The sequence below is a fragment of the Cryptomeria japonica genome, chromosome 1 (genome assembly GCF_030272615.1).
Source record: "Cryptomeria japonica chromosome 1, Sugi_1.0, whole genome shotgun sequence".
NCBI classification, from domain to species: domain Eukaryota; kingdom Viridiplantae; phylum Streptophyta; class Pinopsida; order Cupressales; family Cupressaceae; genus Cryptomeria; species Cryptomeria japonica.
Genome location: NC_081405.1, coordinates 396998407 through 397019402, shown reverse-complemented (window position 1 = coordinate 397019402; position 20996 = coordinate 396998407). Strand labels below are relative to the sequence as shown.

Below are 20996 nucleotides of genomic sequence, written 5' to 3'. Positions count from 1 at the left end.
TTTCCCTTCCTCCACACTTCTCATAATAAATTTGGCCAAACTTTCTGCCGATATAGTAAACAAGATAGGAGAGATAGGATCCCCCTGTCTTAGGCCTCCAAAACTTTTGAAGAAACTGGACGGAGATCCGTTAATAATAACAACAGAAGAGGTAGTACTAGTCAGCTGAGAATATAGCTGTATCACCTTTTCCCAAACCCAAAAGCATTCATAATTCTGAAAAGGAATTGCCAATTCACTTTGTCATAGGCCTTGGACATATCCAGCTTCAGAAAAAAGCCCTGTGTTTTAGCGTCAGTTAGAGAATGAATGTTCTCATGAACCAAAATGATGGAATCCAGAATCTGTCTACCAGGGACAAAACCCTTTTGCTGGGCAGAAATAATGCGAGGAAGGATATCCAACATTCTAGAAGGGAGCACCTTAGATATAATCTTGTAAAAAGAATTACAAAGACTAATAGGTCTAAACTTATTGAGAGAATCAGCTCCAGGGATCTTAGGGATGAGGACAATAAAGGTAGCATTGAGTTTTTTGAGAAGCCGTCTAGACCCAAAGAATTCTTTAACACCATTACAGATGTCAATCTCCACAATATTCCAAAATTTTTGAAAGAAGAACATAGGGAATCTGTCCAAACCAGGAGACTTGTCTCCAAGAAAGGAAAAAACTGTCTTTTTGATCTCTTGATTTGAAGGGATCCTAGATAGATTTTTGTTGTCATCCTCATTTAAAATGGTAGGGATAGCTTGAGCAAGAAGGTCTTGATTTCTGATATCCAGAGAATCCTCACCACCCAAAAGATTACTAAAGAAATCCACAACTTCCTTTCTAATTTCATCTTCATCCGACAAAATACCCCTATTACTAGATAAGCTGGAGATCCTGTTGGCCGCCCTATGCTTAAGAGCAGTCACGTGGAAAAACCGGGTATTTTTATCACCTTCCTTCAAGTATAACGCTCTTGATCTTTGTCTCCAAAAGGTTTCTTCATTAGAGATAATTTCATGGTATTTGGAAAGCAGCCTGTTTTCAGAATTCCTCAAATCCTCAGAAAGGCCTTCCACTTGAATTTTATCCTGAACTTCTTTAATATCTATCTTAATATTGACTTTCATTTTGAAGATATCTCCAAAAGTATATTAATGTTAAATCTGACAACTTTTATAATAAATGTTAATATATTAGTTAACATTTATATTAAATCGGGCAACAACATTATACAAAAATTTGTTCGTTATAGGAGGTTGTCAATATTATCGGGCATTTTAGTTAGCATTGTATCGGGTATTAGATCGGGCTAAGATTATAAATTTATATCGTTTGTCTCCTGATGCGGCATCGAGAATTATATCGGGCAAGATAATAAATTTATACTGTCTTTCTCCCGACGCGACTAGAAACCCTACCGGCGGTTGGGCATACTGTCGACCTGCGGCCCTTCCGCAGTCCCCATACCTCCCGACGACATTAGTGAAGTGGTCATTCGTTGACCGCAAATCCTCTGCCTGTTATCCAGCAAATTTTTAACGAATTTTTGTGAATTTCATAGGATTTTTATAAGTTCGCCAAATATTGAACTGGAAGTTGAAAATTTGGCGAATGCGGTGACATAGCTTGATATGCTTGCTGAAGGTCTTGAATGTTGAAGTAAAAAGTTACGATAAGATATACGTGTTGCTCTTATATCTATTATATCTGATTGAGATTTTAAATTCATGTGTCATTTCTTGAAATCTATTTGGGAAATAATGGATACTAAGCACCAATGATCCACTGCATTCCAAGTAGAGTTGGTCAATCTGATGTTGTAAATAGAACTTTGTACAAGTCAAGATCTTCAACCATTAGCACCTTAGTATGTGTTTCGTCATGGCCCCATCAACATATATTGTAGCTTGTATAACAATTAGATCACAACCTTTATCTCAGAGAGATTGCAGCCCTTCAGACTCAGTAGAATAAAACAAAGATCCTATTAAGGGTCGATTAACAGACCAAAATGATACTGCTCAAACAGAGAAATAAATCGGAAATAAGAATGATAAAAATTAGATATGCAGAAAATTGTCTTACTTGCGATCCAGACCATACCCAGACAAATAGCAAAGGGAAGGTAATGATTTGTATCCCATTGGGAGAAAGCAATCTAACCCGGCACTGGTAGATAGGTTGATTGATATACAGCAATCACTTTACAAATGCACACATAATTATTGTTGAGGAGCGATTTCATTGCACATTAACAAACAGTGATCCCTATATAAGATAACAATGCTGTGATAAGATTAAGGGGCATGTAATAGGTTCATTTTTAAATTAATACATGTGTTATTAATTATTGATGGGGATACGATTACACCCAAACAACAATGGGTTGTTAAGGGGCAAAAGACAGTATGAGGAAACTCCATTCTTGAGAGGGCTGTGACCTTGGGAAAGGACATGACCTTGCAAACCCGATGAAGGAGTACTAGAGAACAACACCTATGCATTCAAGGAGGCATCGATCAAATCAGATTTAAGATTAATAAGTAAATATACAGCAGTTCAAACATACTTGTGGTTTGGTATGAGTTCTTTATACATAGCATGATGAATGCTATTTATATCTGGTACTGATGATTAATAATATGTTGTTGTTTATGACTGATTAATACACAGACACACACACACGAATAAGTATTAAATAATACATAACAGCATTGCAACAGTCTGTCACAAAGGGTAAGGATTCAGGAAGGAATCTGCATTAAGGGAGAACAGCTTTAGGGCACCCTGCTACAGTGGCAAGGAGGGAGAACAGCTATTAGGGCACCCTATTGCACTGTGAGAGGGATAGAACAGCTAAGCGCACCCTATTGCCATTCCCCTTCCAGCCCCTATGTTGAGGGATTGTGGATGAACCCAAAGATCTCCAGCCATGGAAGAATGGAGGAGGATTGCATGGAGGGAGAATGGCCATCTTAGGGCACCCTACCATGCCTCCTACCATGCCTCCTTATTCTGTATCTTATATGACTGAGTTTCACATACAAATCAGACTTGCTGCATTTTGATGAATATATGATTTCCTTTCTCTAATAATAGATTTATTTCATGAACTGTGTCTACAATGTTACCTAACTTGATTGCAGGTTTCCACAACAGGCTTAGCTCATCTTATTCTTAAGTAAAAAATGTACCTCTAACTATATTATATGCTTTTTTTCATTTGGTTTTGTGAATTTAAGGTAAAATTTAGAGTGGTCCAGCAAGGGGACATTACATGTTTCAAGAAATTACCCTACATCCAACTTAGATATAATCAATCCATGCACAACTCAATTAAACATAACACTTTCTAAGCTTGGTTTGGCTTCTGGTTGTTAGCACCACTTGACATCACGGGCATTACATGTTTCAAGAAATTACCCTACATCCAACTTAGATATAATCAATCCATGCACAACTCAATTAAACATAACACTTTCTAAGCTTGGTTTGACTTCTGGTTGTTAGCACCACTTGACATCACGGGCATTATTTCCATGAGCATATCATCAACACCCCAAGTGTCGATGGAGCAGGTAAAAGCAGAACAATTCATTGAACACATGAAATCCATCTTTTCAACAAGTTAATAAGATCTTGGTATGGTTGTAGAGAATAAACATGAAGAACACTGGGTTTCGTTTTTAAATTTTAATAACTGGTGACCATGTCTAGATAAACTTGTGGAAAATAAGTTTTATTGAAAACAATTGGAATGTCCAATCACTATTAAGTATCACCTGATGTTTGGCTATGGCAAGAAGATTGGCTGTGAAATATTGGGCAGGTTTTTATTGTGAATCCCGCAGAAGATTAGAGTATCACTAATCTGCAGCAGGACATGAAGTTCCCCTTGATTCTACCGGTGATGAAGTCAACCTGCTAGCCAGAATTGTGCAAGATTTGACCAAGTGGAATGGAAGGAGGATTGTGGGAAATCAAGGAGCAGGCAATTGTGTAGCTGGGAATTTCTAGATTTTTAAAATCACATGAATGTTAGGTTCTAGGATCAGTCTCTTGATTTCTGTTCATATTTTTATCATCTTCTAATCTGGAAGCTCATTTTTTCCTTTGTTTATAATACCATATGTCTTCCACAATAAGAGTTAAGATCGCAGATTGTATTAGTGGCAAGTTGGAATGTCTCATCGGTGAAATCATTTCATAAGAAATTTCCTATTTGATTGCTTTGTAAAACTTTTCAAGTTTTGGTACTTTACTGTGTAATAAAATCTTCCTTTGTAACAATTTCATAAGAAAAGATGAAAACTTGTATATCAATTGAACACCAAATTATTTCCTTTATAAAAAGAAGCCCGTTGCATCTTTGTTTTCTCTTCCAATGCCAAAAATCATGATTATATGTTAGAATTAGTTATCTTTACAAGATATTCCATATATCATTTTTTAAAAATTTATGGTGGAGGAGAACATCATATTCTTCTTTTGATAATAGGACTGTGGAAGATGGGTTGGATCTTATTATTGCCTGCTTAACGTTCAATATTTTTTTATGCCGATGGTTGCTTGTTAATGTTATTTGTATAACTATTTCTAGACATGCTTTTAAAAGGTGATTTTTGCCTACAGAAATTAGAGGCTGCAATTTCACTTGGCCCTTTCATTTCCTTGATAATTGAATGTGTACTCACAGATTCGAAGTCATGCCCAAAAGTACTTTTTGAAGGTCCAAAAGAATGGTACAAGAGAGCATGTTCCACCTCCTCGTCCAAAACGCAAGGCAGCTCATCCATATCCACAGAAAGCCTCGAAAAATGGTAACCAAAACCATATTGTGTAGACTTGCTGTTAGCATATTTGTGATGATTTATTGCTGCCTTTAAACATAATTTTACTAATATATTTCTATGTGACTTGCAGTTCCTTTGCCGCAGCAAGTGTCACCTGCATTTGCATCTGCTTCTTCCCAGCAAGAGTCAGGATATTCTCAAAGGGCAGAGTCATCTTCCATACTTAAGAAATCTGGCATCTCCAGTCCAACTGTTTCTTCCTGGGTTCATCATACTATACCTTCAACAAGTGTTATATATGCACATAAAGGTCACCATACTTGTTGACAAGCTCTTTCAATATAAGTATATAGCATGTTCAGCCTCTTGTCACAGTAAAGTTTACACATATTCTAACATATTCCTCTTGGCTTCCTTCAGATGATGTGGGAACGGCAAGCCTTGGAACAGGGAATAACTGCAGTAGTGGCAGTGCTGAGAGTTCTCCTAGGACATGGCCACCACATTCTCAAATCCCTGAGCAAGGGAGCCAAAGTTTACCAGTTCGAGGTGGGTGTATTCTAGGTTTATCTATAATATTCTGGATCAGCGTTGTAATCACTGCAGCTATTGTAATTGGAAACACATGTATGGATTATGAAGCATATTTTAAGTTGGTGACACAATTTCTTCAACAGAGAATGGAAAAGGCATGTTACTATAAATTTCCACTGTTAAATATGATTTTGAGATCTGTTAATTGCACATCATGCGTTTTTTGAAAGGAGGTTGCCTTGTTTTCTCTATATTTGATGTTCATAATTTCCTTTGTTGATTTAAAAACTGTAAAAACAAAAGATTAAAAAGAATCTTGACTATTCTGGTTGATATAACCACCTTGTCAACTTACTACTTTGTTCTTTGTATTTCTTTCTCACTTCATGTCTAGCCTGTCAATTTTTAATTCTAAACATCAGAGAATATAATATTGTGGCACATAAGCATGCACACATATTCATCATCCATCACCATCATTGATGCATGATAGATCTATGGTTCCTACTAAATAGGAATCATGCTACGGGGATCTCCCTCTATTGCTGTGCCTGGGCAAATACAACTTACCAAAGGGCTCATTAAGTGTCCAACTTGCAAATATTTTAATCTGTAACTAACATAGGTATTCCATAGCTAATTCGCTAACACTATTCTTATCACATATGAACTTGCCATGGTATGATTACGTTTGTTTGAGAAACCAGCAATTAACTCAGAAATGTGCTTAATTAAGTGCTGAAATTTATTGTAGGTAGTTGTAATTAAGAACTGATTTGCAAAGTTAAGGTAGAATTGATAACATGAGGGCTTACCCTGGAGAAAGTCAATATGGGAAAAGTCCAGAAGATTTTGCAACTTTACAAATCAATTTGCCTTTTCAAGGTATCCAAGAACATCAAAAACATACTGATAGTGGTTTTTTAGCTTGCTATGCTCTGGTACACTCGTCTTCAGGACTCGGATGCTATAGTTTTTAAAATCACTAACTCAGAAGTTTTACAAGAAGGGTTATAAAATATGATTTTACAGTATTTGTGCATGTACGCGAATTGAATGAAAACTATATATAACAGCTTATGGGTGTAACCTGTAACAAATGCCAGTTTTCCTCCATGTGCTGGTTTCAGTAGCATATTGCATTGGATTGATGACTGGTTCGCACTTCTGATTAGACAAGGAGGGAAAAAGTGATACGTTTGCATTTATAAAAAAAATCATTTAGATGTTCATGGTTATTGATAATGTTAGTTCTGCACAAATTTTTTAGCTCATGAGTTTCTTATTTTCAAAGATTTGTTTGATTGATTGAATTAAACCTAAGATACTGGGTTTGTACCCATAGGGGTGGAATCGGAGCTGGGTCCGATACGGATTCGGGTACGACTTTGGTTCATCCCCGGGTTCATACCAGGTCCAGTCCGGCCACCACATCTGCAACAGCTCAAAACGAATAGTGGAAACTTCATTCGCCAATGAAATTTCACCGCCAGGAAGATATTAATAGATTGTAGAATGAACATGTTGCCCTCGATCAGTGTCTAGAGATGTTTAAACAAGAATTATAATATATTAAAATTAAATTCTAAAACCAGATTTTAAAATTAGATCGTCAAGTTGCCCAATATATTAAAATTAGATTTTTAATAATAATATATTTATTATTTATATATGAATAATATTTAAATTAAGATTTAAACATATTTTTATTAAAATGTTTTTGAATATATTATAATATATTTATAATTTCTATATAAATAGTATTTAAATTAAAGTTTTAAAACATATTGTAATTATAATGTTTTTGAATTTATTAAATATATTCAATTTTAATATAATATTATTTTTTGTGGATTTATAACTAACTGAGAATTAAACAATTTAGGAGGGAAAGTCTTGGAGTGTCATGTCCCCATCTTTGACCGAATAATCAGATTAACAATTGTATATAGTACTAATAGTTAGCTGTATATTTATAACAATTGTAGCATAGAGACATTGTGGAAAATCGTCTTATTCCATAAGGCTTCATGATTTTTGTATCAAACCTCCAAGTGAAACATAGAGAATAAGATGAAGTGATGAAGACAAGGAATTGATATGCACCCATTCCCATGATCAAGGAATGAAGACTTGAGAACATAGTGAATCGGTGGCCATAACACTGATGGCACGCAAGTACTCATGAAGGTCTCGTAAGCAAAACCTATTGGCATAACAATGAAGACTTATCATACCTGAAGGTAATTCCTATTGGCTACATCCTATCGATGAAGGCATTAGCAAACACATAGTTAGTGGCAGACCAGATCTGTCTGCCTTGCAACAATTAATTACTAATACATGCATTAAAAGAGAGCAGCAGTTTTAGTACCACAGGGAGCAATTCAGATAGTATTAATAATGAAGTTTTTATGAACAGCAATTATGATGGGAGACAATTGCTACGATGTGTATATTTAACAAAGACAATTACATGAAGGGGCAGCGATTGTTATACTAATTACATATTAGTAACGGTTATGAAAATGTATCCTGTGGCAGCGATTCACAAATAAAATTGTATTTATCAAGGGATGCCATCTTTTTGGGGGTTGTGTGGGTAGAAGAGACACAACTTTTCTATCAATGTGAAGACTATAAAATAGGTTAGGATGGGAAAAGAAAAGGCATCGATGAAGGAGAGAAAAGGCAAACTTTGGATCGATCATTCATTGGCAAAGCAATTTATGTACAAACAGCAGATTGGTAAGCTATTTCTGCCCATTATGAATTAAAGGATTAATTATGCTTAGTTTGACTAATCAATCACCATCAAGTTTCATTATCCAAGTTCTACGCATTCCTTTGACAATCCTAGGTTGCCTTTGCTTTTGCATGTCTTTAATCCCGAGAATCTCAAAAACATTTGAAAAATCTTTAAAATCCAAAAAAATCCTAATATTCCAAAAATCCAAAAGCACAGTCTTTAGATTTCATATTGCTTGCATCTCATCTCTAAGGTCTCCGAGTCTCTTTTATGCCTCCTGTCACTAGGTCTAAAAGCAAGAAAAACAAAAATGGACAACAAACCCATAGCAAACATTATCCAAACATCAACACAAAAATACACTAATCTTGGAGAAACAGTCGAATCTTTCTTAAGAAAATTGGTCCAGTCAAATATCATTACATTACCTGGAATTGTTCACTATGAACCTCGTATCAAACCAACATGGTGACATGATACAAAATTTTGTGAATACCATATGACCAAAGGACTTAGAACTACTGATTGTATAAAATTGAAAAACCTCATTCAAGACCTTATTGATAAGGGTGACATTACTATTGAAGAACATCCAAATAATTTACCTAATGAACCAAACACTTTTTCCAAGCATGATCAAAATCATACACCTTTGTCTAGCAATGGCTCATTCTGAAATCCCTTTCTTGATACCAATCGCCTCTATGATTTAGAAATTCTAGATCTAATGCCATCATACGCTTCAATCAAACCCACTTTAGAGAGTCTTATTCAAAGTCCATTCTTGTCATGCTAAATGTTGACTCTATTCAAGAATCCCCCATACATGTCCAAATTCATAACCTATTGTTGGAATTAGATCTATGCCCAAAAGAAACAAGTTTTGAAATGAATCAAAATCAAGATCCCAAAGATTTCCCTTTCCATCCAATTGTTGACCAAGATCCCGTTTTTCCAGAACCTCATGATGATCTCACCATCCTTGTTCATTCCATTCAAGATTATCTCCTTCCATCTCAAGAGAAAAGTTTCCATTTAAATTATATTCATAATCCACTTACTAAGCAAGATCATGGTATCCGTTCCATCCCATCCAATGATCCCATTCAAAATCAAGAGCAAAGCACACTTTTCACTCTATCCAATGATTCACTTCCATGTCAAGGTCAATGTATCTCTTCATCCTCCATGTCATAATCCTTCATATCTACCTCAAGATCCCATCGTTCCTCCTAATCCTCCTCAAGATTCCGTCATCTCTCATAATGCCCCTCATGATCCTAATCTTCTGCAAGATCCCATCACTTCTACTCAAGTTGTTTATGAACACCTTACTTATTAAATGGGTTCCTCCACTTTCATCCAATCTAGTTTCCTCCATGAGCTTATCATTCCTTCCATACCATATCCCCCTCAAAATGGACTCACATCTTGTTTTAAAAGCAATCGGTATCCCATTGGTAAAAGGATCTGTCAAAGCATGCATTATCAAGGAAAAGGGTTAGGTATTCATGAACAAGGTATATTAGAACCCCTTCATAGTAAAGCAAATCCCAATTCTCATGGCCTCGACTTCATAACTCTCAAGCCGTTTGCATCCCTACTAAATCCCACATCCCTCCATTGAAACCCAAATATTCACATTCCCCATCCTCCAAATCGAAGCCTTTATCCCTTCCATCCATCTTGGGTCCTTATATCCCTCCATCCACTATCTATATAACCCCTCCCTCGCAATCCACTTACACTATCATAAATCAAGATCAACAAAGGTATGCATCTTTGAGAGCCTTCAAACCCTCTACGCCCATCAACCTTTCCGAAAGACCTCCACATCACTCCTATCCATCCATGAACCCCATTACTTGTGAAAGCAATTTGACTGCCAAGCAAAAAATCCAAAGTCAAAATCCATATGCATTCAAGGATCAACATGTCTCATATAAACGACATGCAAAAATAAACCAAAATACAATCCAAAATCAAAAAGAAAAATTCAGAAGGCCACAAAGGCCCATAAAGCAAAAAGAAAAATCCAAAAGGCCACAAAGGCCCATAAAGCAAAATGAAAAATTCAAAAGGCCACAAAGGCCCATCAAGCAAAAACAAAAATCAAAAACCATGTGGATGTCCAAATTACTCATAGAAACGTTGCATCCCAAAGAAAAATCAAAGCCGGCATCCAAAATTGCTATTCCAAGAGTTTCTTTCATTCATAAATCCTCCATCTCCCTCTCTATCTATCTTAAATCCTCCATCTCCCTCTCTATCCATCGTTATGTTCCAAAATCCACATCCACTTTGTTAAGTTTAGTGATCAGATTAGATAGATAGGAAATCAAACACAATTGCACAGAATGTACCCTGGGAAAACCTTCCTCTTGAAGGTGAAAAACCCAGCAATGAAGTATGTCTTTATTATCTCAACTATGTCAAGTGACTTTACAAAGAATTTGCTTCACACTTGAAGCTATATATGAATGACAACAATCCACAATAGAGAATATACGATCTGGTATGAAAATCGGTCTTCCTTAGTTGATTCACAAACTACTGTAGATAGTCTTCTATCTGCTGTAGATGAATATCAACGGACTGCTGAGTGAATTGATGTGAACTGCTATAGGATGTATGTACTTCGATCTGCAATAGAAGGAACACGATCTGCTTGATGATAGATTTGAATTGCTAAAGATGATTGATCAACCAACACGACTTATATCAAAAGTTGGCTTCTTATTTAATCAACACGTCTTTTTATTAGGAATTAATTACATCATAATTAACACGTCTTATTATTCAAGAGTGGCGGGATAGATATTAATGCAAATATAAGTTACAAAGTCGATAAGGATCATATTAAATTGGACTTTGTAAATGTGTAAGGCCGATAGGCCATTCACACATTTTCCATTTGCTATGTTGGCCTGAAGAATCCGACCATAGCTATCACATTAACACCCTCTTAGCTAGGGAGGAATCCTTCTCGATATCTAAGTCACATAGTGACATCCACCATGGCTACTCCTAGAGGGTGGGATAATCATGGCTACTCCCATGTATGGAAATGCAAATGAACACAAGAGCTCATCATGGAGTCACTCAACGTGATGATGTTCACCATGGCTACTCCCAAAGGGTGAATAAGCACAAGTGCTAAGTCATGGAGTCTCTCACATGACATCCACCATGGCTACTCCTAGAGGGTGGATCCACCATGGATATTCTCAGAGGGCAAAACAAGGGCTTTCACCTCTAACTTCTCTCACAGAGAAGAATGCATTAACAAGGGCTTGTACCTCAATCTTCTCTCTCACAGAGAAGAATGCATTAACAAGGGCTTCCACCTCAAACCTCTCTCTCATAGAGAAGAATGCATTAAAATACATCTCAAGAAGTCACTGATGCTGAGACTCCTCTCAACAAGGGCTTCATTCTCCACAACTCCAAGTTTGTCTCGAAAATGCACAAACTTCACTTTACAAATGTCAGCCGTCTGGTCCTCTGTACAAATGTATATCAACTGAACAACATTCCTCTGTACCATATCTCTGATGTAGTGGTACTGGATCTCAACATGCTTAGTTTTGTCATGGAATACTGGATTTACTGAAAGCTTGACACAACTTTGGTTATCACAATGAATAGTGGTAGGCTCCAACGTTGTCCAAACAATCTTGCAAGGAGCTTCCAAAGCCACACTGCTTCGCGAGTTGCCACACATGCTGCAATGTATTCTGCCTCTACGGTGCTCAGTGCCATTGAAGACTACTTCCTGCTACACCAGGAAATCATAGCAGATCCCAAACTGAAGCAACAACTAGAGGTGCTCTTCCGATCAGTAACACTCCCTGCCCAATCAGAATCAAAATAGCCTTCTAGAATCAAATCCACACTGGAAGAATATTTCAAGCCATATCCAACTGTGCCACGTAAGTATCTCAAGATATGCTTGGCTGCAACTAGAGGTATTTGTCTTGGTTCACACATGAACTGACTAAGTGTACTCACTGCTTAGCAAATATCTGGTCTAGTGTTGACTAGATACATCAAGGATCCAATCAACCGCCTGTACATAGTAGGATCCACAAGATTTGAACTAGCTGCAGCTTCCCTCAATTTCTTTAAGTTAGTTTCCATCGGTGTAGACATAGACTTGCAATCTAGCATTCCAAATTTCCTCAAGATGTCAATGGTGTATTTTCCTTGACTTAGGATGATCTCATTAGGCCTCTACCGTACTTCCAAACCTAGAAAGAAATGCATGAGTCCTAGGTCCTTCATTTCAAATTCTGAAGTCAACTCCTTGCATCTAAGGATGAGATGATCTTCCCCGGTAACAAATAGGTCATCAACATATAGTACCAAGATCAACATTTCACCATTGAATACCTTTAAGTAAAGATTTAAATCAGCATCATTCTTGCAGAAACCCAAACCCACTAAATATCTGTCAATTCTTTCATACCATGCACGAGGAGCCTGCTTAAGACCATATAAAACTTTATTCAATTTGCATACATGAGACTCTTTCCCATGAACCGCAAAACCCTCAGGTTGCTCAATGTAGACCTCTTCCTCAATCACACCATTGATAAAAGTTGTCTTTACATCTATCTGATGTAGCTTCCATCCCTTAGCTGCTGCAATGGCAATGATGGTCTTGATGGAAGTATAGCGAGCAACAAGAGCAAATGTTTCTTCATAGTCTATTCCTTCTTTCTGAGAGAAACCACGAGCCACAAATCTAGCCTTTTATTTCTCAATGCTTCCATACGTTGCATGCTTTGTCTTGTATAGCCACTTGGAAGATACAACTAACTTCTCCGCAGGTCTAAGAATAATATCCCAAACATCATTCTTAATAATGGATTGATACTCTTCATCCATTGCATCTTTCCATACTTGTTGTTTTGAGGCTTCCTCAACACTGGAAGGTTCACTCTCAATAAGATTACACATCAATGCAACATAGCTAGAGAATCTCTGTGGTCTTTTACTTTCTTTGAATGTGCCTCTAAGAGCTGCAAATTGTTCTGCCTCCTGCATAGTGTTTCTTGCCCAAAGAGGTCTCTTCCGGTTCACAACAATATCTCTAGGCCCATCAGTAGGATCCAAAGGTTCAATTGGATCATCATCTGCTACAGGTTCAATGGACTCCCTTTGAATCTCAGGAGTATGATCAATGTCCATGTCTTGAGGAGTCTCATGATTTTCATCTCTATCTCCATGTAAGACCTCTTAGATTTTCTGAATGCAACATCTTCCTCAAATGTAACGTCTCCGCTCACTTCTATTTGCTTCTGACCGGGAATGTAAATACGGTAGGCTTTAGAGGTTTCACTGTGTTAAATTTGAACCAGAATAAATAGAAAGCAAAAAACTAAACTTATAAACAACACAAACACAAGAGCTTATCCTGGGAAAACCCTCCACCTGAGGGTGAAAAACCCAGCCCACTCAAAAATGAACTTTATTATATCTCTGAAAATGAATACAACTATTGATAGTTTCAGATTACTATCAATCACAATAAGATAAGTTTGATTCTCTACAAATCAATCATGACAATGAAGTCAAATGATACATCTCATATACATTCTATAAACCTTCATAAGACTGAAAACTCTGAACACAGAAAACATATAATATTACTTGTCTGATAGACTACTTACACAATGTTCTCAACTCGCTACAAGACAAACGAGAGAAGCCATCAATATATAACTATCCATATGCCGAAGAAGAAGAAGAGCCACGTGAATGGAAGGGCGATGAATATAAAGAATCGGAATTGCAAGTGAAGAGACTCCACGAAGGAAGAGGAAAAGACACCGACAACCACATAGACATGAAAAGTCATCGACAGCCACATAGACATGGAAAGTCACCGACAGCCACAAAGACATCTTCACCGATAGAACATGAAATGAAAACGAAAGCCAATGAACCGAAGCAGGATAAATAAAGGTAACTGAATCCACAAGACGTTGCATCTTGGATCTCTATCACAGCTATAACTTCAACACTCCCTCTTAGCAAGAGAGAGATCTTCATTTCATCATCACATGACAGATACATTCAGCTGCAACCAAAGAAAGTTAACGGAGTCTCATCACATATTTTATTCAATAAAGTTGTTATGTCAGTATAACAATATTCAACATAGCTACTCCTAGAGGGTGAATGAAAACATAAATAAAAATCATAAAGTCATACACATGACTTCCACCATAGCTACTCCCAGAGGGTGGATTAAGGGATTTCACTTCTAACTTCTCTCGTAGAGAAGAACTTATTAACCAAGGGATTTCACCTCGAACTTCTCTCGCAGAGAAGAACTCATTAACCAAGGGATTTCACCTCAAACTTCTCTTGTAGAGAAGAACTCATTAACAAGGGATTTCACCTCGAACTTCTCTCACAGAGAAGAACTCATTAACAAAATCTTCAAGACAATGAGGCTCATGAAATGTCAAGATTCCCTTTGAAGCTGGAATGTCAGGCTCCCTCTGAAGCTGAAACATCATATTCTCATTTTAAAATAAGAAACCTTTTGAATTTACATTAGACCTTGGCTGCTCCCGAGGTGTCCCTGTGTTGATTTCTGTAGAAGAAGCTAGATGAATAAGAGACGTTGCATCTTGGATCTCTATTGCAGCTATAACTTCAACACTCCCTCTTAGCAAGAGAGAGATCTTCATTCCGTCATCTCATGCCAGATACATTCAGCTGCAACCAAAGAAAGTTAACAGAGTCTCATAACATATTTTATTCAATAAAGTTGTTATCTTAGTATAACAATATTCACCATAGCTAGTCCTAGAGGGTGAATGAAAACAGAAATAAAAATCATAAAGTCATACACATGACTTCCACCATAGCTACTCCCAGAGGGTGGATCAAGGGATTTCACCTTGAACTTCTCTCACAGAGAAGAACTCATTAACCAAGGGATTTCACCTCGAACTTCTCTCGTAGAGAAGAACTCATTAACCAAGGGATTTCACCTCGAACTTCTCTCGTAGAGAAGAACTCATTAACCAAGGGATTTCACCTCGAACTTCTCTCGCAGAGAAGAACTCATTACCAAGGGATTTCACCTCGAACTTCTCTCACAGAGAAGAGCTCATTAACAAAATCTTCAAGAAAATGAGGCTCTTGAAATGTTAGACTCCCTCTGAAGCTAGAATGTCAGGCTCCCTTTGAAGCTAAAATGTCCTATTGTCATTTTAAAAAACGAAAACCTTCTGAATTTACATTAGACCTTGGCTCCTCCTGAGGTGTCCCTATGTTGATTTCTGTAGAAGAAGCTAGATGAGAAACCTGAATTTGCAATCTCAAGCAATGTGACCATATTTGTCACACCTATAACATTGAATGTGGGATAAGTTCTTTTTCGGTTCTGAAACAGGATCCGATTCTTTGTCTCTATCTCTCTTTCTTCTTTTGCCTTTTTCCATAGAAGAATGAGTAACAAGGACTTGATTTTCCATATCATGATGATTATGCCCAATACCTTTCGCCTCCAATCTGCATTCCTCTTGAATACAATCAGCTCTCAACTGATCAAACTTGGGTAGATCTTTTTTTCCACTAATACCTTGAATGAAAGATTCCCAAGAGTTGGGAAGTCCATTCATGGCTAACATCACCAAGTCTTTATCAATAAAAGATTCTCCAATTGCACTGAGCTAATCCTTTAACTTTGTAATTTTCATGAAGTATGAAACAACTGATTCTTTTTTATCCATTTTAAGATGCAGCAGTTGACGTCTCAGGGCTAGAGCTCTGATGATGTTGTTGAATTCGTATAGGTCCTTCAGAGTCTGAAACATTACTTTGGCTGAACCCAACTTAGAAATAATAGGAACCAGATGATCCTTAACAGAATCAATCGGAATTTTCTTAGCCATAGTCCTATTCTTTCTCCATTGAACTTTCTCTGCATCAGCAGAAGGTTCTTCTACATCTTTTGAGACTTAGTCAAGGAGATCATTCTCTTCTAGAGTAATCAGAATTCTAAATTATCAAGAAGAGAAATTTGATGACCCATCTAGTCTATCTTCTACTTATAATCCGTTCACCATTATGAATAACTTGGGCAAACAAAAGAAAGAAATAAAGAACTTAAAGATTCTGGTTTAGGATTAATCTTCTAAACCCGCTTTGATACCATGTTAAATTTGAACCAGAATAAATAGAAAGCAGAAAACTAAACTTATAAACAACACAAACACAAGAGCTTATCCTAGGAAAACCCTCCACCCGAGGGTGAAAAACCCAGCCCACTCAAAAATAAACTTAATTATATCTCTGAAAATGAATACAACTGCTGATAGTTTCAGAATACTATCAACCACAATAAGATATGTTTGATTCTCTACAAATCAATCATGACAATGAAGTCAAATGATACATCTCATATACATTCTATAAACCTTCATAAGACTGAAAACTCTGAACACAGAAAACATATAATATTACTGATTTGACAGACTACATACACAATGTTCTCAACTCGCTACAAGATAAACGCGAGAAGCCAACAATATATAACTATCCATATGCCAAAGAAGAAGAAGAGCCACAAAAATGGAAGGGCGATGAATATAAAGAATCAGAATTGCAAGTGAAGAGACTCCACGAAGGAAGAGGAAAAGACACCGACAACCACATCTTCATCGATAGCCATATAGACATGAAAAGTCACCGACAACCACAACTTCACCAATAGCCACATAGACATGAAAAGTCATCGACAGCCACAAAGACATCTTCACCGAAACATGAAAAGAAAATAGAAGCCAATGAACCGAAGTAGGATAAATAGAGGTAATTGAATCCGCAAGATAAATAAAAGACGTTGCATCTTGGATCTCTATCGCAACTATAACTTCAACACACTGTAGCCCACAAAAATTCCTCTCTTGCCAGAAGGTTCCAACTTGGTTCTTTTGTCTTTGAGTATATGAACATGCACTGGACAACCAAAGATCCTCAAGTGACTTTCATCAGGCTTAATCCCTGAAAAGGCTTCTTCTGGAGTCATATTCTGCAATATCCGGTGAGGACATTTGTTCTGAACATACACTGTTGTTCTAGAAGCTTCTGCCCAAAGAAAGTCTTGAAGGTCTTGATCATGGATCATGGCTTTTGCAACTTCAACAATGGATCTGTTCTTTCTTTTTGCAACCCCATTTTGTTGAGGGTTGTACACCTCCATTATCAGACCTTAAAACTTTAATTCTTTTCCCAGATAAGTTTTCTACTTGAGCTTTAAACTTTTTAAATCTACCTAGGACTTCATCAGACTCTTTAGACATTAAGAAATAAATCCAAGTCTTCCTAAAGTAGTCATCTATGAAGGTTACATAATACAAAAATCCACTTAGGTATGGAATTGACATTGGACCACATAAATCTGAATGTACAAGATCTAGAATTTCTTTAGGCCTATTTTCACTACTATGAAATGGACTCTTAATATTTTTACCCATAGCACGACCTTTGCAAGTACCATCATGTACATCATTGAGTTTAGGAATACCTTTAACCATCTTCTCCAATGATGGAAGAGCCCTGAAATGTAGATGCCCAAGTCTTCTATGCCATAGTTCGCTGGAATTGGAAGAATCATGTAGAAGAGCTTGAACAAGATGAGTGGAGAGCTTATACAAACTCTCATGACGATTCCCAATCACATGAGCAGTCTTGATGCTAGAGTTCTTTGGCCATGCAAGAATTCTCCATTCTGAAAATGCAATTTGATAACCCTTTTCCTCCAAGGCTGAAATAGACACAAGATTTCTCTTGATTCCTGACACGAATAAGTCATCACTTAGGTGAAGAGAGACTCCAGATTCTAGGTTGAGTGATGTAGCACCAAATCCTCTTACAGAATAGCGTGCGTGATCTCCAATGATCACTTCGAGATTAGACTCCACCAAATCGGAAAGATGCTCCCGATAGCCAGTGATGTGTCCAGAAGCTCCACTATCAATCAGCCAGGTATCACTATCCGTAGGAACATTGCTTGATAAGGTAGATCTGAAGAGGAATCCATTAGAGTTATCTTCAGCTTCCTTTTGAGTTGAGACTTCATTAATGTTTGCCATCCGTTGCTTAGGCCTTGTCAAACAGTCTCTTGCATGGTGACCAAACTTGTCACACCTAAGCACTGGATGCGAGAGAGATCTTTCTTCTTCTTCTTTGAATCAACTGCGGAATTTGATCTCTAATCTCTATTCCTTTCGAAGTTGCCCTTCTTCCAATTCCTTCCTTTCTTGGTAGATTGGGTGGCAAGAACATGAGTGTCTTCATTTTGAGAACCTTTGACAATTCCCTTGGCTGTCGATCTTGATTCTTCTTGAATGCAATCCGCACGAAGACGATCAAACTTAGGCAATTTGGATCTTCCACTTATACTTAGAATAAATGGTTCCCATGTATGAGGAAGGCCATTCAATGCCAAATGACAAGGTCTTTATCAATCACTAGATTTCCAATAGCGCTTAGTTGATCCCTCAGTTCTGAAATCTTCATGAAGAATGACATGACAGATTCTCCTTTCAGAAGGGGCTTTGAACCCCACCCCACCAATAGTGATGGCATCAACCATGCTCTGCCAATAAGGAGACCTGTCACAAATAAATAAAATAAAATAAGTATGTCTAACTCTATGCCCAAGAAAAATTCATTAGACAAAACAAACAGTAAATAATAAAATATTTAAAAAGTTAAAACAATCAAATAAAAACTAAAAAGAATTACCTAGTTGCAAAGAATGGAATATTGCACCAGTACCAAAATCTTTCAATTGCACTTTTAGCCTTATCATATACCTCCTTGTTCCAACCCATGCTCTCAAGCGAAGGTTGGGCACTAGGAGTAGTGCGTGGCTCAAAATATGAATCCATCCTAGATTTACAAATTCTAGGACCAATGCTTGCACTCCCACTACCACTGGCTCTAGTACCAACATAAGCAGTAGAACTAGCACTCGCACTAGGATGATATGGAGGCATGGAAGAAGCTGTCCTACACAACCAATGCCAGCCAACTCCTCCTTTTACCTCTTCATTTCTTTTTGAGCCTCAAATGTCTCTTTGTACTTGGCACTCACGAATAGCCTCAGGACATGCTAGTGGGCGAGGGTGAACATCATGGCCACGTATGCCGACAATGTGGTATTTCAATCTATTTATGCCTCCATGAAAGATTGTTTTGCAAAATCTACATTTTGCTTTTTCTGCTCGGGAAAATATTCAATATTTTTCCAAGCTGGATCTCTTCTACCTAGGATTGTTCTACGAGTAGGAGTGGAACTAGACATTGTGAAAAATATGGTTTTCAAAAGTTGAAGTTTGCTGGAATAAGACACAATCACAAGAAACCAAATATTTGTGCATTGTTAAATTATAAATTAATACAAAAAAATAATGTAATAGCAATGTTTTGAAACAAAAAACAATGTAATAGAATTTGTATTCGTTTTCTTTCAAACTCAAAGAAATCAGCAAAGCTTACCATGTAGATTGTTTTTTTCTTTTTTTTCAAAACATAAAGAAATCAGCAAACCCTACAGTGTACATTTTTTCTTTTCAATGTTTTGAAATGAAAAAATGTACACTGTAGGGTTTGCTGATTTCTTTATGTTTTGAAAAAACAAACAAAACCAATCTACATGGGTTAGGGTTTCCTGATTTCTTTGAAATAAAATGAATACAAATGTTTTTAAAAAAAGAAATATAAATTTTACTTATAAAACACTAGAAAAACCAAAAAAATTCAATCTTACCTCTTAGAACAAGGTTGAAATGAAATGTAACCTCTTTCCAATCCTCTCTAACAAGCTCTTGATGCGCTAAATGCAAGTATTACACTGCCCCAATTCAATTTGTTGAAGCTCCTTGCTGGTTGCCCTACTATGCACTTTTTTTTTTCTCACAACTCACTCTTCCCCTATTTTTCAATAGAATGAAATGAGATGACTTTTATCCCTTAGAAGAAAATGACTTTTATCCCTTAGAAGAAAATATAAGTGAAAAAAAAGCAACTTAAAACAAATTATAATAATTTTTTATTTTTATTTTCATTTGCTGATGCCGGTTGAGTCTTGGCATCGGGACTTGCTGGGTCCGGGCCAAGTCACCGAGTCCTAGGACTCGACTGGACTCGCCTAGGACTCGGCGAGCTTGAGTCCGATCCGTTGAGACTCGCCCAAGGTCATTCGGCTCGGGACTTGCCTAGTACTGGCGAGTCATGGAACTCTGGTTCTGGGTATTTATAATGGTATAATCAATGCAAATCCATAATAGATTAATATGCAGATTTTATATATTTACATATATATTCATAATGATATAATAAACACAAATGCATAATCGACATATTTTATGTTTCAATATGTTTTAGATATTCATAATGATTATATAAAGAATGGTTGTGTATCTATAACTATATATTGATAATATAATAAATCTACAATAATTAAACATATTGGGATGGAGAGGAAGAGCAATAAGGGAGAATGGTGAGGGCTCACTAGATACACCACCTCATGGACGGTTGAGGACCACATGAGGCCAAGAGGGACAAAGGTTCTGCTCTTGAGCCTAGGGTCAAGTTAGGGCACCCTATTGCAAATCTTCCATATGTGCCCCATAGTTCTTGGAGGGAAACTAGGTAAGGGCACTCAAACGTAAGAGGAGAGAAGGATGGTATGATGGAGGAGAACAACATATAGGCTCCGCTAGGGAGAATGGTGAGGGCTCACTAGATACACCACCTCATGGATGGTTGAGGACCACATGAGGCCAAGAGGGACAAAGGTTCTGCTCTTGAGCCTAGGGTCAAGTTAGGGCACCCTATTGCAAATCTTCCATATGTGCCCCATAGTTCTTGGAGGGAAACTAGGTAAGGGCACT

The 20996-nt window shown here is 37.1% G+C and overlaps 1 protein-coding gene across 10 annotated transcripts in view; it reads left to right on the top strand.

The window, feature by feature from the left end:
• The window catches only part of LOC131070938 (protein REVEILLE 6), a 182125-nt gene that overhangs the window by 62440 nt on the left and 98689 nt on the right, over positions 1-20996 (top strand). For all 10 annotated transcript variants that reach the window (XM_058006639.1, XM_058006636.1, XM_058006640.2 and 7 more), the window contains exons 3-5: positions 4688-4811; positions 4915-5094; positions 5205-5333. In XM_058006639.1, the coding sequence (XP_057862622.1) occupies positions 4688-4811; positions 4915-5094; positions 5205-5333 (433 nt within the window). The remainder of the gene's footprint in view (positions 1-4687; positions 4812-4914; positions 5095-5204; positions 5334-20996) is intronic.